At 45.5% G+C, this 23586-nt stretch overlaps 1 protein-coding gene across 1 annotated transcript in view; it reads left to right on the top strand.

The window, feature by feature from the left end:
* slc1a5 (solute carrier family 1 member 5) overlaps positions 1–22175 on the top strand; it is a 36507-nt gene extending 14332 nt beyond the window's left edge. The window contains exons 2-8 of the mRNA XM_048522616.2: positions 4770–4812; positions 6185–6268; positions 6707–6873; positions 12965–13198; positions 15288–15482; positions 18283–18417; positions 20415–22175. Coding sequence (XP_048378573.1) covers positions 4770–4812; positions 6185–6268; positions 6707–6873; positions 12965–13198; positions 15288–15482; positions 18283–18417; positions 20415–20649 — 1093 coding nt within the window. The 3' untranslated portion in view covers positions 20650–22175. The remainder of the gene's footprint in view (positions 1–4769; positions 4813–6184; positions 6269–6706; positions 6874–12964; positions 13199–15287; positions 15483–18282; positions 18418–20414) is intronic.
* Positions 22176–23586: the final 1411 nt, after the last annotated feature.

The following is a 23586-nucleotide window of genomic DNA, read 5'->3' on the forward strand; positions in this document are numbered from 1 at the left end:
TTGAGACGAAATATCTGAGCTGCGAGTTATGCCTTTATTTGGGCAATGGCTGTCGAACACATGTTTGTGATTTGTAAAGTCAGGTATGCTATGAGTGGGTGGTCTGTTACCTTTAATTCCGAGCTCTCCCAGCTGGACAATTGCATTTCTAACTGTTACAGTGTTTTCAGAAAGACATTCCTGGAATTTCGCAGCAGGAAATAAATGTCTGCACCCCACATTTTGGCAGTTTTTGTGATAAAATTCCAGCCTCTCTCTTTTCTCATTTTATGCATATCAGTTTTATTTGGGACTTCACATGCATGCTCTCTCCCTTTCTTGTATTTTTTTGCCTTTTTCTTACGGTCTCTTTTTCTGTTTTCTTTCTCTCTTTCCTCCATATCTTCCTTCCCTATTTTTCTCTTTTGGCCCTCTCTCTCTCTCTCTCTCTCTCTCTCTCTCTCTCTCTGTGCACCCCCCCACCCCGCCTCACACTCTCTCTCTCTATGCACCCCCCCCCCGTGCCTCTCTCTTTCTCTCTCTCTCTGTGCACCCCTGTCGTCTCTGTGGCTCTCTCTCTCTATCTCTCTCTCTCTGTGACCCCCCTCTCTTTTTATTCCCCCGTCCCTCTCTCTCTCTGTGCCCCTCCGTCTCTCTCACTCTCTCTGTGCCCCCTCACTCTCCCTTTGTGCCTCTCTCTCTCTCTCTCTCTGTGCTCACCCTCCCTCTCTCTCTGTGACGTCCCTCACTCTCTGTGACCCTTCCCACTCTCTCTGTGCCCCTCCGTCTCTCTCTCTCTGGCCCTCCCTCAATCTTTCTGTGCCCCCCCCCCTCTCTGTGCCCATCTCTCTCTCTCTCTGTCTCTCTCTGTGCACCCCTCTTGCTCTCTCCCTCTCTGTAACCTCTCTCTCTCCCTCTCTCTGTGTCCCCCTCACCCGTCTGTCTCTCTGTGCCTCCATCCCTCTCTCTGTGCCTCCCCCCTCTCTCTCTCTGTCTCCCTCTGTGCCCTTTCTCTTTCTCTCTCTGTGCTCCCCTCACCGTCACTCTCTCTCTCTCTCTCTCTCTCTCTCTGTGCCCCCTCCCCTCCCTGTGCCTCCCCTCCCTGTGCCTCCTCCCCTTTTCTCTCTCTGTGCCCCCTTCTGTCTCTCTCTCTCTCCCCCATGCTCCCTCCCCCGTGTCTCTCTGTGCCCCTCTGTGTCTTTCTGCCTCTCCTTCCCCTCTTGATTTCTTGCCTTTGGCCTTTCATTTATGTAACATTTTTATTCCATCAATCAACACAGGCAGGAGCTTTGTTTTCTGAGATCTGCTTCTGGCTCCTCGGCTGGTTTCTGAGAAGCCACTTGGCTCTGTTTGTCGTTCCACCTCCTCTTTTCCCTGGCTTTTGAGATGCGGGATTTTGGGTGACCCTGACTGCTGACCTGGAGAGGTCAAGAAGCAATTGTTAGCCAAGTAACAGCCTCTCAGCAATTTCTTCCCAACATTTGGGTCACCCACTTGGATGTTGAACTGAAATACAACGAGCGAAAGCTTGCAACAGCCTTGCAAACTAATCCAGAATGCTGCTGGCTGTCTCAGCAAATTCCGTTCTCCAGTCACTGCTGTGCTCACTGACCTATGGCAACAGTAAGTTCAGCAACAACATGAATTTAAAACTCTCCTCCTCATTTCCCGATACTTCCCTGGTCTTATCCCTTCCTCTCTCTGTAATCTCCTCCAACCCAGACTCTCACTCTAACTCTGCTATTTTACATATTGACGATTCTAATTGTTCTGTTGCCGGGTTCTCAACTCTGAATTGTCTCCCTAAATCTCTCTATCTTTTGCTCGTCCTGTTAAAATCTTCTTTGACCAAATCTTTGGTACCTGCTCCAATACCCTCATATGGGTCACTGTCAAATTCTGCTTTATGCACAGTCCTGTCCAGTGCCTCAGGATGTCTTACACATGGTTAAAGATGCCATGTCAATCCAAGTTATTATTGATAGTGCACTTCCACCCATCTCCCCTGATTTAAAAAATGTGCTTTCTGCTTAGGTGATGATCTCCAGGGACCACATCTGGGGAAAACTACTGGCTATTTGACTGGGAACATAGGAACTGGAGTAGACCGTCCAGCCCACTGAATCTGCAGCACCTTCCTAGCCTGTGGCTGATCAATGTTTGTTCCCTCCATTAAGCCCGCATCTCTCAAAATGTGGAGATGCCGGTGTTGGGCTGGGATGGATGAGGTCAGAAGTCACATGACATCACATTGTAGTCCAACAGGTTTATTTGAAATCTAAGCTCTCGGAGAGCTGCTCCTTCACCAGGTGAAGTCACCAGGGAAGCTTGTGATTTCAAATAGCTCAGTTGCACCATAACCTGGTGAGACTTCTGACATCTCTCCCAAGCCTTTGGTCTCCAGAAATTTACCAATTTCTCTCCTGAGCCAGCTCTGGGTCAGAAAATTTGAAAGGTGTTCCTGCCTCTGAGAGAAGAAATTCCTCATTGCGGTCTGAAGGGGGCTACCCCTAATTCTGAGGTTATGACCCCACTTCCCAATGAGCAGTTTGAAATTCCTGTGGATGTCGATGGATATAAGATGAAAAGCTTTGGCAACAGGCCTGTCTTTGCAGCAATATGAGAGAGTTGTGGGAAAATGATCAAAGGAGCGTTTTTGACTCCCCTCTAGGGCAAACAGACAAGCAGCTTCAGTTAGAGCGTAATTACTTTCCCATAGATGTTTGTAAATGTTTCATCCTTCCAAGGCTTAGGAAATAAAGCAACTTTGAAGGGGTTGGCTTCCTGACTTTCCATCAAAAGATTCCAAATGGTAGGCAGGCTCACGTGCAAAGATTTCCATTTGTATATTTGGCAATATTTCATAGCTTGCTTTTTAGCTGCTTGTCCATTCTATCTGTTTCTGGAAACCTGTTTTTATTTTCTGAAGAAGGGTCCAGACCTGAAACGTTAGCTTTCCTGCTCCTCTGATGCTGCTTGGCCTGCTGTGTTCATCCAGCTCCACACCTTGGTATCTCAGGTTCTCCAGCATCAGCAGTTCCTACTATCTCTGGCAATCTACCAGGCTGTGCTTAAATTTTAAGCCTTTTCAAATAGAATTTGCATGGGAAATCTTTCATTTACATGGCAATGAAACTCTTTTTGAAGTGCTGCCACCTTTGTAACATGGAAATTAAGGCAGACCACTTGTACACAGCATGATCCCAAAAATGTGATAATGACCTGTGTTTGAAAGAGATTGCTGGTCTCCTTACTAGCGAAAGGATGTACTGGGACTGGAGGGGGTGCACAGGAGGTTCACTAAGTTGATTCCAGAGTTGAGAGGGTTTGTTATGAGGAGAGATTGAGTAGACTGTGACTGTAGTCATTGGAATTTAGAAGAATGAGGGGGTAGGTCTTATAGAAACATAAAATTATGAAGGGAATAGGTATAATAGAAGCAGGGAGCATGTTCCCATTGGCAGGTGAAACTAGAAATAGGGAGCATAGCCTCAAAATAATGGGGAGCAGGTTTAGGACCGAGCTGAGGAGGAACTTCTTCACCCAAAGGGTTGTGAACCTGTGGAATTCCCTGCCCAGGGAAGCAGTTGAGGCTACCCTGCTGAATGTTTTTAAGATAAATTTTTGAACAGTAAAGGAACTAAGGGTAATGGTCAGCAGGCGGGTAGTTGGAGCTGAGTCCACAAAGAGATCCAACATAGGTTACTGAATGGCAGAGCAGGCTCGAAGGCAACAGATGGCCTGCTGCTGCTCTTATTTCTTACATTCTTATTAATGTTTGGCTAGGTCAGAGGAACAATCACAATTGCTTTTATTTTGCTTTTAAATTGGTTTTGAGCTCCCACTGAATCTTGTAAGCGACTAGCATGTCATCTCAGATGTTCTTAGTACATTCGTTGGGCCTAATAAAATGCAGCGAGGGACGTTAGTTGAGGCTTCATCTGAGCAGATTGGGAGACTCTTCTGTCAATAGGTCCAGTTGGTGGGTTGCGGAGGAGGTTGTTATAACCAACAACCTGCCCCTACACCAAGGTTGTGTAACCATGGTTACATTCCCAGCTCGGTGTTGTTGGGCTGGAAACATATGGTGCCCACTGGTAGGTTTGAGGGGTCTTTGTCCTGGGGGGTGGGGGTTGTGTTTGGGTGGAAGGGAAGAGAGAGACTGGACTACGTTATCTTGCCTTAGCGCCATTTCACGTTAAACATTTTTATTTATGCTTCATTTGAACCTTTTGTTTGTGCAGTGGTGCCCTTTTTAGGGGAGCTATCTTTATGATTGGTTGCATTTAAACTTGGTTCTCAAAAGGGCTAATTGAAACTCTTGACTGGTGCATTGGTAGTCTCCTCACTTCTGAGGGAGGAGGCATGGGTCCAAGTACCACCTGCTCGAGAAGGAGTGTCTTAATGGGTTGTGAGAAAATCTCCATAAATAGATCCGTCTTGAAGCTCAGTTATGGTTGAGTTAGAAGCTGTATTCTTGAAATGTTCCATTTTGAGAAATAAATGAGAGGCTGAATAACGATGGCTGCCACGTTACCCTCAGGCTCCAGTCAGGAATGGGATACAATATGGCGTCTCAGTTTAGCATTTCCTCCCACACAATGGTATCCCTGACAATGTAGCACTGTCTCTGCCCTGCACTGGGTGTGTCAGCGTCAATTATTTTTCTAACTCTGGGCTGACTAGTGCTGTCAGGGCTGGTGTGATCCAGACCAGAGGAGGTTGGAAAAGCTGCAGAACTCCTGAAGCAAGTCTTTATTAATTCTCCATTTTCTTTCCCTTTTTGACAGAAACATCTTCCCCTCGAACCTTGTCTCAGCAGCTTTTGAATCGGTAAGTTAATTTTCTACTCCTTGTGGGGAAATCGTGAGGTTGTACTGATTAATTGGTGGTAGTTTATTTGAAATGTCTTTTAGTATGGTAATGGATAAATGTAATTTTGAAATAACCACTGAAGAGGAAGGAGCATTTTCACTGATCGTCACGATACAACAAGTCCACACTGACCCTCAGAGCGTCGCACCCAGATCTATCCCCCTATAACTCACCTAATCTATACACCCCTGAACGCTAGGGAAATTTAGCACGGCCAATCCACCTAGCCCGCACATCTTTAGACTGTGGGAGGAAACCGGAGCACCCGGTGGAAACCCGCACAGACATGGGGAAAGTGTGCAAACTCCACACAGTCACCTGAGGTTGGAATCTAACCTGAGTCCCCGGTGCTGTGAGACAGCAGTGCTAACCCCTGAGACACTGTGCCACACCAATATCAGCCTGCCCCAGCTCTAAATATAATCAACAATGGAGCATCCACACCCTCTCGGAAACAGAACCACGAAAAATCACATACCTTTGAGTCTAGAGGTTTTGTCTCCTCCTCTTCTCACGCAAAAGTGATTGGCACCTTTTTCTGAGGCAGTGCCCACATTCCACATTCACCACACAACGCCCCCCCGCCCACCCCCGCCACCATGGTCTATCCATTGCTCCATGTCCAACCTGTCAAATTCTACATATGTGAGTACGGCATTGAGAGACAGCTGGAGTGCACGAAGGGTAGTTGTCCTTTGGGAGATGGGCTCCTGTGGAGATTGTAGCGCAAGACAGAGAGAGAGAGATGGACCCAGTGAGAGGCTCAGGCAGAGAGGGAGAAAGTTGGATTTGGGTGGAGATTGAAGGAAGGGGTAGAGAATGGGGAACAGAGACAGAAGGAGAGGTAAAGATGGATTTGGGTGGAGGTTTGAGCAAGAGCGAGAGAGGGATTTGGGTGGAACTTGGGGCATAGAGAGAGATGGATTTGGGTGGAATGTGGGGCAGAGAGAGAGAGAGATGGATTTGGGTGGAATTTGAAACATAGAGAGGGATGGATTTGCATGGAATTTCAGGCATAGAGAAAGAGAGAGATGGATTTGGGTGGAATTTTGGGCATAGAGAGAGAGGTGGATCTAGTTGGAATTTGGGGAAAAGGAGAGTTGGGTTTTGATTGGATAAGTAGTGAGTGAATGAGTTGGACATTGGATGCATTTGGGGGTGATTACAAAGGCAGTTCTCAACTGTCTGAACTGAATCAATCCACAGCATCATTGGGTAGAGTCTTTTCTTTCTGAATAGGAGTTTGTCCTTCTGAAGGAGACTGTTATTTAGTTTGTGTAGCTTTATTTGTGTATGAGTGACTCATGTATGAATGGTATTTTCTCCACAGTATGCTACAACTTACATCACAATCTCTGAGAATGGCACTGATGAGTTTGGAAATGTCACAGACAACGTGACGAAACTGTTAAAAGTAAGTGGAAAAGAGAGGACAAATTAAGACAGAAAGAAACTGGCCTTTGGCACTTGGCTAAAATAAAACAAGGAACTGTGAATCCTGGAAATCTGAAACAGAAACAGAATTCCTGGACAAGTTCAGCAGGTCTTGCAGCATTTGTGGAGAGTAAACAAAAGTTAACATTTTGAGTCAGAACATTCTGAGGAAGGATCATTTGACTCAAAACAATAACTCTGTTTATCTGTTGACAGATGCTGCAAGATCTGCTGAGATCCTCCAGCAGTTTCTGTTTTGTTTCAGCACATTGCTGTTTGTGGGATCTTGCTATGTGTGAATTACCTGTTGACAATGACATAAAAATACTTCAATTGGTTGTAAAGTGCTTTAGCAAGTCCTACAATATAAGGTCAAATCTTCCTTTTCCCTGTTTTCACTGTTTCTGTTCCCCTCCAGATTCCCAAAGGAAGCAGTGCAGATGCTATGAACATCCTGGGGCTGGTTGTCTTCGCCATCGTCTTTGGGATTGCTCTGCGGAAACTGGGACCAGAGGGGGAGAACCTTATCCATTTCTTCAACTCCTTTAATGAGGCCACTATGGTCCTGGTCTCGTGGATCATGTGGTAAGTGGGTCACCGGTCTCAGTTTCATCACGTACCCACATGCTGCAGCGCTTTGAGACTAACATTTGTACTGCAACTCCCTCAAATGGCGCTGTTATCATGGCCAGTTGTAACTTTGTGGGGACAATTTCTACAGTGCATCTTGGAGATGGTGCACACTGCTGCTACAGACCGTCAGTGGTGGATGGAGTGAGATGTTTGTGGATGTGGTGCCAACCAAATGGGGCTGCTTTGCCCTGGATGGTGTTGAACTCCTTGAGTGTTGTTGGAGCTGCCTCCATCCAGGGCAAGTGGGGAGTATTCCATCGCACTCCTGACCTGTGCCTTGTGGACAGGCTTGAGGAGCCAAAAGGTGGATTACTTGCCACAATATTCCTAGCGTCTGACCTGCTCTTCTAGCTATTGAGCTAATGTGGCCAGTCCAGGTGAGTTTCTGGCCAATGATAACCCCCAGGATGTTGATAGTGGGGGCTTCAGTAATGATAACACTATTGAATGTCAAGTGGCAGTGGTTAGATTGTCTCTTATTGGTGAAAACTCACCTGGACTGGCCACGTTAGCTCAGTAGCTAGAAGAGCAGGTCATAGCCTGGCATTTGTGTGGCACGAATGTTATTTGCCACTTGTTGGCCCAAGTCTGGATATTGTCCAGATCTTGTTGCATGTGAACATGGACTGCTTCAGTATCTTAGGAGTCACGAATGGTGCTGAACCTTGTTCAGTAATTGGTGAACATCCCCACTTCTGACCTGATGATGGAGGGGAGGTCATAGACCATAGAATCCCTACAGTGTGGAAGCAGGCCATTCGGCCCACCGAGTCACACCAACCATCCGAATAGTGTTCCACCCAAACCCACCAGCCTGCTGTAACCTTGCATTTCTCATGGTTATTCCACCTAACTTACACATCCCTGGACACTATGGACAATTAAACACGGTCAATCCACCTAGCCATTGATGAATCAGCTGAAGATGGTTGGGGCTAGGACACTCCCCTGAGAAAAAGATGTCCTGGAGCTGAGATGACTAACATCCAATAGCCACAACCATCTTCCGATGTGTCAGGTACGACTCCAACCAGCAGCAGACATTTTGTCCACTGGCTCCCATTGATTCCAGTTTTGCTGGGGTGTCGTCCTTTTCATTGAAAGCCTAAAGAAAGCCAGTTTATTTTCCCTCACCTGTGAGCCGAGGCCTTTGCACCAGTATCTTTGAGACTGTGCACTTAATGTTCCAATCACCCTGTGTCTCCTGGGAAGAAGTGTAAAGACCCTGGAAAAGAGAGTTATAAGAGCAGGAAATCCCAGCAAGCGAAAGGATCTTCTTGGTGAACCCTGTGTGGACTGGGGCAATTGAAATGCTGCCCCTGGTTTTTTTCACCCCTTCACCCATAACACGTGTGTGTGTGTGTGTGTGTGTGTGTGTGTGTGTGTGTGTGTGTGTGTGAGTAATTCTGCAACACTCTAGTCTTTGAGTGAAAAAGTTACAATTCAAATACAAACAGAATTTCTGCAGCCAATTTCTGCCCCCTTGGGTGGATGTAAATGGTACTATAACAGAGCAGCAGTTCTGGTCAATATTCTTTCTTCAATTAACTGATTTCCTAGTTAATTTCTCAGCGTGTTTGCGACACTTTATGACCATCATGTTTAATATTTTATAACAGTGTCTACTCTTCAAGAGTACCTCATTAGTTGTAAAAACAATTTTGGACACCTTATGGACATGAAATACTTACATAACTGCAGGTCTTTCATTTTTGATTAGGTCTCATACTGTGTGCTGTTCAGGTAGAATGGAAATATTCACTGAAATATTATAAATTAGCAACACTTACGATCTTCTTAAGAAATGGGGTTGCACTCCCAGCTCAGTGCCAACCAATCCGATTTCTATGTGAGCAGTCCACCCCTACAACATGATGCTCAGTCTTCCATCACATTCACATTTCTCATCTTTGACAGACCTTGGACTTTCAAATACTTGTGTGCCATCCAAGTTAAGTAGTATCAAGGTTTGATGAAAGTTTGACCAGAAGGCAAGGACTTTGTATAATATTTTTTGGTAAATCAGCTGTTTCTTGTTTTCGTTTCTTGGCAAAATAAAAATTGCTGTCTTTTCCCTGATATCATGGGCCAAGTTTTAGTTTAAAATATAACCAGTAGGTGTTTCTGATATTTATGGCTTTGTCCAGGAATATAATTGTGTATATTCTCAGAGCAGTTACTGCCTTGTTAAAACAGTTGTCAAATCCATCACTTCATATGGACTGGAGTCAAATGTAGACTGGAGAAGAGTAGCCAAAAGATCAGGGAGTGGAAGTAAGCCATTCAGCCCATCACGTCTGCTCTGCTAGTCGATGAGATCATAGCTGATCTGATAATCGTCAACCACGGCTTTCCTGCCTGTTTTCCCCATATCCCTTGATTCCCCTTACTGATTAAAAATGTGTGTATCTCAGCCTTAAACCCTCACCCAATCACAGCCTTAAAGATCCAGCCTGTGCGGTAGAGAATTCCACAGATTCCCAGCTCTCTGGCAGACAGCGTTCCTCCTTATCCCTGTGTTAATTGAGTGACCCCCCGACTCTGAGCTGAAGCCATCTGGTCCTACAAGGGGGAGTAACCTTTCTGCATCTACCCTGTCAAACCCCAACGACGGGTTCTAAACCTTGTTGTTCTAAATTCTTCTGAAGAACGACAGTCAACCAGTTTTAACGTCAATATTTTCTGGTGTCTGTCAGATTTTTAGGTTTTTGCAAGTTGCCTGGCAGCCTGCCGTAGCAGTAATAGCAAACTCTGGGTTGCCAGCATGGAGTGAAAGCCTACGCTGTTCCTTGCCCTTTCACTGTGAAAAAACTCTGTTTGAAGGCAGAACAATCTGAATGTAAGAATTGCTCAACTATTGGAAACATCAAAGCTAGGAGCTGGATTAGGCAAATCGGCCCTGTCATCGTGCTCTACCATTCATAGAGCCACAGAGCTGTACAGCATGGAAACAGACCCTTCGGTCCAACTCGTCCATGCCGACCGGATATCCTAAATTAATGTAGTCTCATTTGTCCCATATTCCTCTCAACCCGTCCTATTCATGTACCCACCCAGATGCCTTTTAAATGCTGTAACTGTACCAGCCTCCACCACTTCCTCTGGCAGCTCATTCCATACACGCACCACCCTCTGTGTGAAAAAAATCACCCCTTAAGTCCCTTCTGCATCTTTCCCCTCTCACCCTAAAGCTATGCCCTTCTAGTTTTGGACTCCCCTCTCCCCTGGAAAAAAGACCTTGCCCATTGTCAACTTAAACCTACACCATTTACTTTTGGACTCCCCTACCCTGGGGCAAAGACCTTGGCTATCTCCCCTATCCATGTTCCTCATGAGTTTATAAATCTCTATAAGGTCACCCCTCAGCCTCTGACGCTCCAGGGAAAATAGCCCCAGCCTATTCAGCCTCTCCCTGTAGCTCAAACCCTCCAAACCTGGCAACATCCTTGTAAATCCTTTCTGAACCCTTTCTAGTCTCACAACATCCTTCCTATAGTGGGCAGACCGGGTTAATTCAATATGATCATGGTTGATCATTCATCTCAATCCCCTGTTCCCATTTTTGCTCCACACTTGTTGATCTTTTTAGCCCTAAGAACTATGTCTTACTTCTTGAAAACTTTTTGTGGCAGAGAGTTCCACTGGCTCTCCACTCTCTGGGTGAAGACATTTCTCCTCAACTCAAACCTATCCCCTATCCTTAGTCTGTACAGCCTGGTTCTGGACCCCTAGTCACAGGAAGATCCTTCCCTACATTTCCCTTGTCTGATCCTGTTAGAATTTTATAGGTTTCTGTAAGATCTCCTCCCTCACCCAATTCTTTTAAATTTCTGTGAATATGACCTGAACCAATCCAGTCTTTCCTCTTATGTCAGACCTGCCATTCCCAGGAATCAGGAACAGTTCTGAGGAAGCGTCACCAGATCTGATACCTTAACCCTGATTTTTTTTCTTCACTGCCAGACTCGCTGAACTTTTCCAGCGACTTCTGTTTTTGTTCCAGATTTACAGCATCCACAGTTCTTTTGGTTTTTATTCCCAGGAATCAATCTGGGAAATCTTTGTTGCACTTCTTCCATCAGACACAAAGACCAAAATTGTTCACAATATTCCAAATGTGGTCTCACTAAGGCTTCCATACAATTGTAGCAAGATGTCCCAGCTCATGTACTCAAATCCTTTCACTATTAATGTATAATTTGCATTCTTCACTGCCTGCTGCACCTGCATGCTTAATTTCAGCAACAAGTTATACCTAAACAGAGAATGGTTTTAATAAAGTGCTCTCAGACCTTATCTTTATGACTGGGAAAGAAAATGCGGCTGAGAGAAGTTCAAAACAACGCAGCTGTGAACAGAAACACATTGCTTACTTCGCAATAAGAATTCAACAGAGAACATGTAAGCTGAGCAAGAATGAGATAGAGCGCTGGTTAAGGATGTCTGTTCACTGAAACATTTAAATAAGGAGTTGCACTGTTTTGTAAATAATCTTTTACGAAATTTGCAACACTGGAACAAGTCATTCTGATCACAGAAGCCTGTGCCAATATTTCAGTTCCACATGAGTCTGCTGCTACGCTTTGTTCATCTCATTCTATCAACCTTCCTTTTGTTTCTACCCTATATACCTCACTGAAATGCATCTATTCTGTTTGCCTCAACCACGCAATGTCATGATGTGGAGGAGCCGGTTTTGGACTGGGCTGGATAAAGTCAGAAGTCACACGACACCAGATTGTGGACCAAGAGGTTTCTTTGAAATCACAAGCTTTTGGAACGCTGCTCCTTCATCGGGTGAAATCATTTCACTTGACAAAGGAACAGTGCTCTGAAAGCTTGTGATTTCAAAGAAACCTGTTGGTCCACAATCTGGTGTCGTGTGACTTCTGACCCTGTGTGATGGTAGGGTCCCCATTTCCATTGCTGTCTGTACAAAGAAAATGCTCTCAATTTGTATTTATCTATGACTATCCTGTTTAGGCCAATATCTTTAGACAGAAATAACTAAGTAATGATAAGTTAAGGCATTGCAACGGGTAGACAGGCCAATTTCCACAATTGTTAGTTGCCTGTTATTTTAGTTGTGTTTTAACCTAACCTCTTTGGTCAGTTTTAAGGTTAATGCTTTGAAACAAGAGTTAATTAAGGGATATATTATCTATCCGCTTGCGTTTCTTTACGCGAATGATTAGGGCCAGTGAAAACACAATGGGCCAAATGGCCTCCTCCTGCCCTGTAACAGTTTTGTACAATGTTGAAACTTTTTAGGTCTCTCCTCTTTCATAAGATGTATATGTTGCTGATAAAGCTAGTATTTGTTGCCCATCCCTAATTGCCCTGTGATCTAAGTGACTTGCTGAGCCACATTAAGAGGCAGATAAGAGTTGACTACAATGTAAAGTGGAATGGATTTCATCTAGGCCAGGCTGGGTAAGGATGGCAGATTCCCTTCCCTCAAGGGTGTCAGTGAACTAGATGGGCTTTTGCAACTATCGACTATAGTTTCATGAATTTTCTTGAATTTAGTTATTAATTGGATTTAAATTCCACCATCTTCAGTGTCGGGATTTGAAACCACGTCCCTAGAACATTAGGCTAGGTCTTTGGATTACTGATTCAATGACCTCACCACTATGGCACTGCCAATGACCAGGTTGGAAGGCAGTCTTGTGTACAAACACATCTGAATGCACTCCCGCACCCCATGGGTGGCATGGTAGTTCAGTGGTGAGCAATGGTGCCTCACAGCACCAGGGACCCAGGTTCAATTCCATCCTCGGGTGACTGTCTGTGTGGAGTTTGCACATTCTCCCTGTGTCTGCGTGGGTTGCTCCCGGTTTCCTCCCATAGTCTAAAGATGTAGAGGTTAGGTGGATTGCCTGCACTGCAGACTTACAGGGATAGAGTAGGAAGGTGGGTCTGGGTGGGGTGCACTTTGGATGGTCAATGTGGAGTCGATGGGCTGAATGGCCTGCTTCCACACTGTAGGGATTCTGTGATTCAGATGCTATTTTATTAGCGAATGTTGTTCTCCTACCAGGTACGCTCCTTTTGGTATCATGTTCCTGGTTGCTGGCAAAATCGTGGAGATGGAAGATGTCCTCATGCTTTTTACCAGCCTCGGGAAATATATCTGCTGCTGCATAGTGGGGCACTTCATTCATGGCTTGGTCGTGCTGCCCATCATCTACTTTGCCTTCACTCGTAAAAATCCTTACAGCTTCCTATGGGGCATCTTCACAGCTCTGGCCACAGCGTTTGGAACTTCATCCAGGTAGGCCCGGGAATTGTGCGGAGCCATTGCTTGAGACTTCGCCTGTGTTTGTCAGGGTCTAGGGATGCCTTTTTGTGCTTAAAGTGCGTTTTTTTGGCGAGCTGTAGTTACTTAGCACACAGAAGAGTCACGGACCCGGAAACGTTAACTCTGCTTTCTCTCCACGGGTGCTGCCAGACCTGCAGAGATTTTCCAGCAATTTATTTTTGTTTGTTATTTAGCATGTATCTATGTTGTGAAGCATGAAGTAGAGTAGATACACAAGCAAAATGTGATGATTGTAGTGATTGTAACGAGCTCAGCCAGGTGGGCCTTATAGAATATCACTTCCCTGGGTGGGGCTGTTAATCTGGTCCAATCGGGGAGCCCTGGCTGACAGATATAAACAGGAGTGTCAGGGGTTCTGCTCACTCTGAGAGCTGGCTCTGAGGGAGCTCGATCAGTGTCAAGGACTCTCCATGTGCCCATAAAGGGTGATGGGATACTGGCCTTGGTGGGAGTTATTTCAGTAACAGCTAGAAAATCTGTGTTTGTTAATCGTGTTTGTTGAAGAATACATATTGGGCCCAGCTCTGTTTTTGAATGCTGTCGGAGGATCTTTTGTCTTTTCTTGAGGGGCTGCTCTGGGGATGTGTAACCCTAAATCTTATTCTCAGGTCTCTGGAGTGGGCTTGAACACACCAGCTTTTGATTTACAAGTATCATCCAACATGGGGAGGCGATGGCCTAGCATATTTTTACTGGACTGTTAGCCCGGGGACTCAGGTTTGAATCCTGCCTTGGCAGATGACAGAATAAAGTAAACCTGGAAATGAAAGTCTAATGATGACCATGAATCTATTTGTCAATTGTCAGGAAAAAGCAATCTGGTTCACTAATGCCCTTTTAGGGAATCTGCCATCCTTACCCAGTTTGGCCTGCATGTGGCTCCAGACCCACAGCAATGTGGTTGACTCTTAACTGGCCTTCGGATAATTAGTTCATTGCCCACAAATGAGGGTTTTTTTTTTCAAAAAAAAACATAGCCACGGTATGATTTACAAGGATGTGCCAGGTTTGGAGGGTTTAAACTATAGGGACAGGCTGAAAAGGCTGGGGCTATTTTCCCTGGAGCATCTGAGGCTGAGAGGTGACCTTACAGAGGGTGACTAGAGGACATAGGGCAACAGTGAGAGGGGAAAGATTTAAAAGGGACCTGAGGGGCAACTTTTTCACACAGAGGGTGGTGCGTGTATGGAATGAGCTGCCAGAGGAAGTGGTGAGGCTGGTACAGTTACAACATTTAAAGGGCATTTGGATGGATGCATGGATAGGAAGGGTTTAGAGGGATATGAGCCAAATGCTGACAAATGGAACTAGATTAAGTTAGGATACCAGCTTATCAATGACCTGGTTATCAATGAGCGTGTCCAGCAGAGATTCACACGGATGATCCCTGGAATGGTAGGTTTAACATATGATGAATGGCTAAGGATCCTGGGATTGTATTCATTAGAGTTTAGAAGGTTGAGGGGAGATCTAATAGAAACTTACAAGATAATGTATGGCTTAGAAGGGGTGGACGCTGGGAAGTTGTTTCCGTTAGGCAGGGAGACTAGGACCCGTGGGCACAGCCTTAAAATTAGAGGGGGTAAATTTAAAACTGAAATGAGACGACATTTCTTCAGCCAGAGAGTGGTGGGCCTGTGGAATTCATTGCCGCAGAGTGCAGTGGAGGCTGGGCCGTTAAATGCCTTCAAGGCAGAGATCGATAAATTCTTGATCTCGCAAGGAATCAAGGGCTACGGGGAGAGTGCGGGGAAGTGGAGTTGAAATGCCCATCAGCCATGATTAAATGGCGGAGTGGGCTCGATGGGCCGAATGGCCTTACTTCCACTCCTATGTCTTATGGTATCATGGATAAGTTGGACCAAAAGGTCTGTTTCCATGCTGTCTATCTCTACGACACTATGATAGGTATAATGTTGGCTTGAGATTGGATTTGCCCTCTTAACTGCATTTTTCATGCAATGTTGTCTTTTTGATCTGTTCACTCATTGTTTTTCATTCTCTCTCTCTACCCCTAACCCTAACCCACCCTCCCCCACAGTTCTGCCACACTGCCCCTCATGATGAAATGTGTGGAGGAGAATAACGGTGTCAGTAAGCAAATCAGTCGCTTTATTCTGCCCATCGGTGCCACAGTGAACATGGACGGTGCTGCCCTCTTCCAGTGTGTTGCTGCTGTGTTCATTGCCCAGCTCAACAATGTCTCGCTCAACTTTGTCCAGGTCATCGCCATATTGTGAGTACCAGCCTCAGTCACTGAACTACAACACAAAGCAGCAAACTGCCTGAAAGGGCCGATTCATTCAAAAGGGACTTGTGTAAAATATTGGAAAGGCAGAATTTGAGGAATGTGCAATGGTGCGGGGTTTAATTGAAGGCACTCTCTCAGAGGTCATTACCAAGGTCCATAACGTGTAGGAGCAGAAGCAGGCCATTCAGCCCGTTGAATATGCTCCACCATCCAATGAGATTGTAGCTGATCTCAGGATCTTCAACGCCACTTTCCAGCCTCTGCCCTATAACCTTGATTCCCTTGCTGATTAAAAATCTATCTCGGCTTTGATCTTACTTAATAACCCAGCCTCAACGACCTTCTGGGTAAAGAATTCTACAGCCTCACTAACCTCTGAGAAAAGAAATTCCTCTTTATTTCTGTCTTAAATACACAACCCCTTATTCTGAGATTATGCCCTCTGGTCCTGGACCCTCCCACAGGGGGAAACGACGTCTCCATGTCTATCTTGTCAAGTCCCCCTCAGAATCCTGTGTGTCTCCATAAGGTCGCCTCTCATTCTCATTGTCAATGAGTACAAGCCCAAACCATTCACCCTCTCCTCGTGAGACAGTCCAGTGAACCTGCTCTGCACATCTTCCAATGTCAGTATATCTTTCCTGAGAGAAGGGGAGCAAAACTGCTCACAGCCATCCAGGTGCCTTTTCCCATCTCCAATTTTAGGCTCTGGTGCATCTGCTATTTTAATTGCTTACCCATTGGCAGCTGTGCCTTGATTTGCCTGAGTCCAAAACACTGGAATTTCACCTCCCCTATCCCCCCCCTTAGAGAACCCTTCTTAAAAACTACCTCACTGACTGACTGAACTTCTGTTCATGTTCCTGTGAGGTATGTTAACTCCTCATTAAAGGTGCTATATAAATGCAAGCTTTTGTTGAGGCAAACTTACAAGATAGTGCATGGCTTAGAAAGGGTGGATGCTGGGAGGTTGTTACTGTTAGGTGGGTGACTAGGACCTGTGGGCACAGCCTTAGAATTAGAGGGGGTCAATTTAAAATGGAAATGAGGAGACATTTCTTCAGCCGGAGAGTGGTGGGCCTGTGGAATTCATTGCCATGGGGCGCGGTGGAGGCCGGGACGTTAAATGTCTTCAAGGCAGATATTGATAATTTCTTCATCTTTCAAGGAATTAAGGGCAACGAGGAGAGTGCAGGGAAGTGGAGTTGAAATGCCCATCAGCCATGATTTAAGTGGCGGAGTGGACACGATGGGCCAAATGGCCTTACTTCCACTCCTGTGTCTTATGGTCTTATGGTCTTAAGAGGTGCACGTGCAATTGTTTAAGGGACACCAGAAGACAGTAAGTGGAATGAAAAACTTGCATTCCTATAGCACCATTCACTACCTTAGATACCCAAAAGCACTTGATTGACAATTATATATTTTTGAAGTGAAGGATCTGAGAAAGAAAGCTGAAAAAGCTTATAGCAAAATGCTAAATCCAAATTTATCAAATCGGCAACAATAATTATTTATTTAGTGATCAATAACCACTTATAGAGGTCAGTCAGGCCTTGATGTCAATGTACACGCCTCATGTCATTATTTCATTTGTAGATTTTGTAAACTTATCAACACTTTCAGCAGATCTCCTGGGATGAGTGTCTCCCGTCCTGTCTGTACAAGGCTTTCCCAGGAGTACTCTGTGTAAAGATGAATAGTCCTATCAGACCGTAGGGCTGCCCCCGCGTTAGACAGAGCGAGGTGACTGGTGGTGGTTTAACCTGAGGTCACCACATCCCAGACGGGGGGAGAGGTTGAGAACGAGAGTCCTTCATAGTAACCTCAGCCGGTGCTGGAATTAGACAAACATTGTTGGTATCACACTGTGCATTGCAAGCAAGATGTCCAGCCAACTGAACTAACCAGCTCCCTACTCTTTATACAACTTCTGTTGCTGCCCTACTCCCACCCAGATACAGGAACTGGATAGAAATGGGCCAGGCTCATTGACCATTAACCACTGGTGGTTGAAGATGATGATGCCTTTTGAAAACACTGTTCTGGAGATGCCAGACTCCCTCTGCCATCAAATGAGAAGTTGAGGGCTGGCAGGCTGTTCACCTGTGATGTGCATCACACCACAGCTTCATACCATCCTGTACATTGTGCACGTGTTCTCTCCGGCCCTCTTGATAGAATTGTTGGGGTGCAGCAAAAGACCAGCCGACACAGACTAGTAACCGAGGTCCTCCAGTCCTCTAAAGTTGGCCTCAATCTCTGCTGAACTCGGGCAGGGTTGGGGATTGCAAAAGAAATTCAGTTACTGCTGAAAAAAAATGGCACGTTTTATCAAGTTTTTATCATTTTTATGCTCATCAGGACAATTTGCAAGAAGACCAATTCTAGGGGAAAACCACATACACACAGATTGAGAACAGAGTACTGATTGTTTGGCAAGTAACTTTGACAGAGGTATGACCAGGGAGAATGCACCTGATTGACAGTTAACTGCCAGAAAAGATTGGCTGAATTGTTATTGTACTACCCCAAAACTGGCTCACCAGTGACACCTAGATGGAAATCTGCTATCCTTGTACAAACTGGGCCTATATTTGACTCCAAGATGACTTCAGGCACTTAACTGCACTTTGAAATGGCCACTTGTATACATTAAAGAAGGTGGATCAACAATTTCTGCCTCTGTGCTACCCAGATTGGGGATCTGGTTTGGGACTGAAGGTCACTTGTTCTCCAGTCTCGCCATATCCTCGTCCTAACTGAGCTGGTCCTTCTTTTCCAGAGTGACAGCCACTGCCTCGAGTGTTGGCGCTGCTGGCATCCCTGCAGGAGGTATCCTGACGCTTGCCATCATCTTGGAAGCTGTGGGGCTGCCCACAAAAGAAATATCACTAGTGCTAGCTGTTGATTGGCTGGTGTAAGTAGCCTTTTTGTTCTCAAACCTGGCACAGGGTGGCACGCTCAGTGTTTGCTGCCCTTAACAAGGTGGTGGTGAGCTGCCACCTTGAGCCTCTGTGGTGTAGGGCCTCCTAAGATGTTGTTAAGGATGGAGTCCCAGGAATTTGACTCAGCGACACTGAAGGAACAATGATATAGTTTCAAGTCAGGATGGTGAGTGGCTTGGAAGGGAACTCGCAAGGGGTGGTGTTCCCATGTACCTACTGCCCTTATCCTTCAGGATGATGGAGGTCATGGGTTTGGAAGGTGTTGTCTTAAGGAGCCTTGACAAAAGTCTGCAGTACATCTTGTCGGTGGTGGAGGGAGTGGATGTTGAAGGTAGTGAAATGGGTTCCAGTCAAGCTGTCTGCTTTGTACTAGGTGTTGTCGAGCTTCTCAAGCGTTGCAGCTGCACTCCTCCAGATAAGTATAGTCGATTCTATCACAATCCTGGCTTTTAGATAGACTTTGGGGAATCACAAGGTGAGCTACTCGCTGCAGGATTCCCAGCTGCTGACCTGCTCGTGTAGCCGCGGTATTCCTGCAGCTGTACTGCCAGTCAGGCTAGGAAAGTGGTGTATTAGTTATGTGCTTGAATGCTATTTTCATACCAAATTATAAACCCTAATGCTTCACAATCTGGAAAGAGTCACCTGGTATAGAGAAGCACTGAGAACTCTTGCTTCTCTCTCTATCTCTGCTTTCAGGCCTTGTATGCACACAGATGAGGCAGTAACAAGATTGGTAGGAGGAAGACATCAACCTGTTTTCCCACTGTTGGACGTTATTCAGTAACCCAGCACTCTCTAAGCTCCAAAGTGCATATTAAGCAAATATTCAGGCTTAGCTATGATGCCCGCTAGAGTCAAATAGCTGGCCAACGCCCACCTACTTCTCCTGAGGGTTGCTGGTCCCCATTGAAAACTGGGGCTTGATGTGAAGTTCTACACTTCTTGGTGTGATAAACAGGAAGGAAGAGTAGTATTGAAATGGTAGTACGTTGGTAAGTGTGGACGTGCAAAAGGGTGTGGATGCCCTTCTATAACCCAGTTAATGAAAACATGACGTGAAGGTTGGACTGGGATGGACAAAGTCAGAAGTCACAAGACACCAGGTTATAGTCCAATGGGTTTATCTGTAATCACAAGTCTTTAGAGCGCTGAAAGCTTTGTGATTTCAGATTACCATGTTGGACTATAACCTGGTGTCTCGTGACTTTTGACATAATAGAAGTAGACGGGCAGCAAGCAGTTGGGAAGACCAATGTTGACTTTCATTGCAAGAGGATTTGAGTTTGGAAGTAGGGATGGTTTACTGCAGTCACACAGGGCCCTGGTAAGACCATAGCTAGAGCAATGTGTGTGGATTTGGTCTCCCCAGCAAAGAAAAGGTATTCGTGTCATTAGATGGAGTGCAGAAGAGGTTCTCTAAGTTGATACTGGGATGCCAGGACTGTCTTTAAGAAGAGATTGGTTTGACCGGCCCTGTGTTCAGAAAGTTTAGAAGGATGAGAGAGGGATCTGATCGAAATATGTAAACTTGCAACAGAGCTAGACAGACTAAGTGGAGGGAGGATGTTTTCCCCTAGGTCTGGAACCAAGGGGTTACACTTGGGTTGTAGGATAGATCATCTTGGTCTGAGATTTGGAAATTTTTCTTTATTCAAAGGATGGTGAACCTTTCAAATTCTCAACCTCAAACGGCTGCAGAGGCCAGGTGACTGAAATTATTTGAGAGCGCGGTTTTAAAGGCATCGAGGGGTATGGGAATATGGTGTTAAGACACCAGGGTCAGCCATGATTATATTGAATGGCAAAGCAGGCTCGAAGGGCTGAATGGCCTACTCCTGCTACTGTTCCTATGTTTCTACACCTCAATGCCAGTGAGAGGGGGTGGGGTGGGAGTGAAGCCGAGGCCAATGAGTGAGAGAGAGGAGTCTGTGGAAGATCTAATGATTACGTTTCTATTTTGTTCTAGAGATCGCACCTGCACCGTCCTCAATGTGGAAGGTGATGCTTTTGGAGCTGGGCTCCTCCAGTCTTTCTCTGACAGGCAGAAATCTGGCCAGCAAGTGGAGGAGCTCACTGAGGTAAAAATAGAAGAGGCGATCCAGGAAAAATCCGAAGAAGAAGGATTGCCCCTCATGAAGAAAGACGCAAGGGAGCCCTTGAGAAAGGAGAGCAGCTCTTTGGAGAAGGAATCGGTGATGTGAGGCCTAGCTCCGTGGATCGGAGCATCCACCTGGACAAATACCTTGGAACCTCCTCCACATCTGTTCAGAAAATTAAGAAACTCTACAACCTGTAACCCCTCTCCCTCCCCCGTCAAACTATGAGGAAATTGTGAAGAGTGTGATTGGGGTGAAATGAGGTTTTCTTTTGCTTTTGAGAAGCCGATGACCACACGAGGCATTATTTTCTCCTTGACCACCTGTCAATGCTGCCTACCCATCCTCAGGGTCTAGAAATTATACAAGCCTGAGGCTGGTGATTTATGGGTTCCAAAGTTTCACCAATCAGCTGCTAGTGATTCTGAGAAAAGCCTCCTCCTTGTTGACATCTTTGGACTGGTTTTGACCTTCGTCTCCAAAGCAAAAAAAATCGAGAAACCAACAGTGTATTAAGAGTGGCATGTGGGCCCACTGAATATTGACACTGCCTTTGGCAGGAGTGCCATTTCTGGTCTAAATTTTACACCCCTTCCAGCTGTTCCTCTCTTGTTTGCAATGCTGCAGCTGTGCTGTGGGTTAGCATTATCTGCATGTTACATGCCTGTGCCCCCCTTCTAGTTAGTAGGGCAAGTCGGGCATGGGTGTGGGGTGAAGGGTACATGCCCCATCTTCCTCTGGCAGGGGTCTTTTTTGTTTTGCATGTGGAGGGGAGGGGCGGGGGCGAGTGAATGAGAAACATACTTGCGTTTATACAACATCTTAGTATCAGCATCTTCTAAAGTCTCTCTCTGTCGTGTGGGTGGGTTTGTGTGCGCCAACGTCTTTACCAATTGTACAGCTGAACGTCATGAGTTGGGAGGGTGTAGGTTCAAGACCCCCCCGCCCTTGGGCCCAGCATACAGGCTAACACTCCAGTGCCAGGACTTTGGGGAGTGCCAAGCTGCTTGAGGTGTCACTTTCTTTCCCACATGTCAGTGTTTAAACTCCACTGTCCAACCAAGTTAGACGAAAGGTTCCAAGTCAAGACTTCAAAGAAAGGCCATGGTGCAGAAGGACAGGGTTATTCTTGCGACAAAATCTTCAAAAACTAGTGATTTGGTCATTTACCGTCCTGACAGTTGTTGGAGTTTGCATAACTTGGCTGCTGGATTTTACAACAGGGAATGATACTCAAAAAGCCCTTCATTGCCCATGCAACACTCAATGGGACAACCTGAGGATGTGAGAAGTGCTATATAAATGCAAGTTCTTTCTTTTCCTGGGTTTCCGTTCTTCCCTCTTTTTTTTATTTCGCTCTGGGCTGGAGAGGGATGAAGGCTGATCCTAGAACATCATGTCCATTTGGAGTCTAGTCCAGAGCAATCCCTCTCCTTGAAAACTCGATCACAGTTATAGTGACAACAAAAGGTGTGCAGCACACAACATTAACCAAGAGATACAGGCTGGAGGGGGGCAATGTAAAACTTGAAGACAAGTTGTTGAATAGATTGTGGCTGTCTGGTAATGGTATGTTTCTGAAAGTTTTCTTTTGTTTCAAAAAGTAAAAATTAAATCTTAATATATGGACATTCACGGTGACGTGAACAGAGTGAACTGGCGATAAGAGGTCTCTCCTAATCTTGTGCATTTGCACTTTTAGAGGAAATGTCATGAATTATTTTGTCTCAGGAGCTCCTTTGGCGTTTAGGTCAGGCTGCCAACTGCCCTCGAATCTCCTGAGTATTGACCTTAATCTTCTAGGCACTGCTGGAGACAGAACCAAGTGGGAAAAGTCATGGTGAGGCATGTTTAAAAATAACAATAGATTCATTTTATCTATTTCTTTTTTCTTTACTTTTGTTTCCTTTATGGGGTAAGGGCATCTCTGGCCAGGACACCATTTATTGCCCATCCCTAATTGCCCACAGAGGGCAGTTTAAGAGTCCAACCACATTGCTGTGGGTCTGGAGTCATATGTAGGTCAGACCAGGTCGGGATGGCAGCTTCCTTCCCTAAAGGACATTAATGAACCAGGTGGGTTTTTTCAACAATGGATTCACAGGCATCGTTAGACTCTTAATTCCAGATTTATATTCAAATTCCACCATCTGCCTTGGCAGGATTTAAACTCTAGTCTCCTGGACACTACCTGGGTCTCTGGATTAATAGTCTAGCGATAATACCACTAGGCTGTCACTTCCTCGTTTGCCAGACATTTAAGAAATCTGAGATGGTGGTGGTGGGAGTGAGAGGGAGAAAGAGGATTTTTGGGGCAAGATCACGTGACAAGATCTCCAGGAAGTTGGCAACAGGGGATTCAGGGCATAGCCTTGGCCAAAGGCTTTAGCTGAGATGAGTTTGTGATAAAGGGGAATAATTCCTTATATGTACTTGGACTCACTTCTGAGTGCAAAATGACACTCATGAATTTGGACCTGCAAGCTGCACATTGGGTTGGGGGGAGATGCAGGGGTCCAGGGATGGGGGAAAGGACCCACTAACTAGAGACTGAGCCTGATTCAGTAAGTATCTGAAAGGCAAGGAGTGTCTCTTTGGGTTACTCAGTCTCTGGTCCTCGGTGCCTCTTCCAGATGCCAGTCTGCTTTTCACTGGGAGTTTCCTTTGGTTTTACAGCGTTCCCACGATCCTGGGAATTTCCCCACCGGCTTTTAGGAAACTGGGGGAGAATCGTCAAATGTTTTAAGTGGGTTCTAAATTGAACTGGCACAGCAGAAAGATAACTATTTTGCTTAAAGGAATACACCTCATGTTGTAGAACATGAATACGTGTGCAAGTTGTCTCTGGAATGGGCAGATTAGTGGTGTGTATATATATTAGAAATTTATGTAAGCTGCAAATTACATGATTTGAGGCAAAAAAAATCAGGTCAAGGCTATTGATTTGCAGTTTTGGCTACATTATCGGAGCAATCATTATTAGACTGTTCAAAAATCATAAAGGCCAAAGGAATGCTGATCTTTTTCTACAATAAAGGAGGG

This window comes from Stegostoma tigrinum, chromosome 39, assembly GCF_030684315.1.
Source record: "Stegostoma tigrinum isolate sSteTig4 chromosome 39, sSteTig4.hap1, whole genome shotgun sequence".
NCBI lineage: Eukaryota > Metazoa > Chordata > Chondrichthyes > Orectolobiformes > Stegostomatidae > Stegostoma > Stegostoma tigrinum.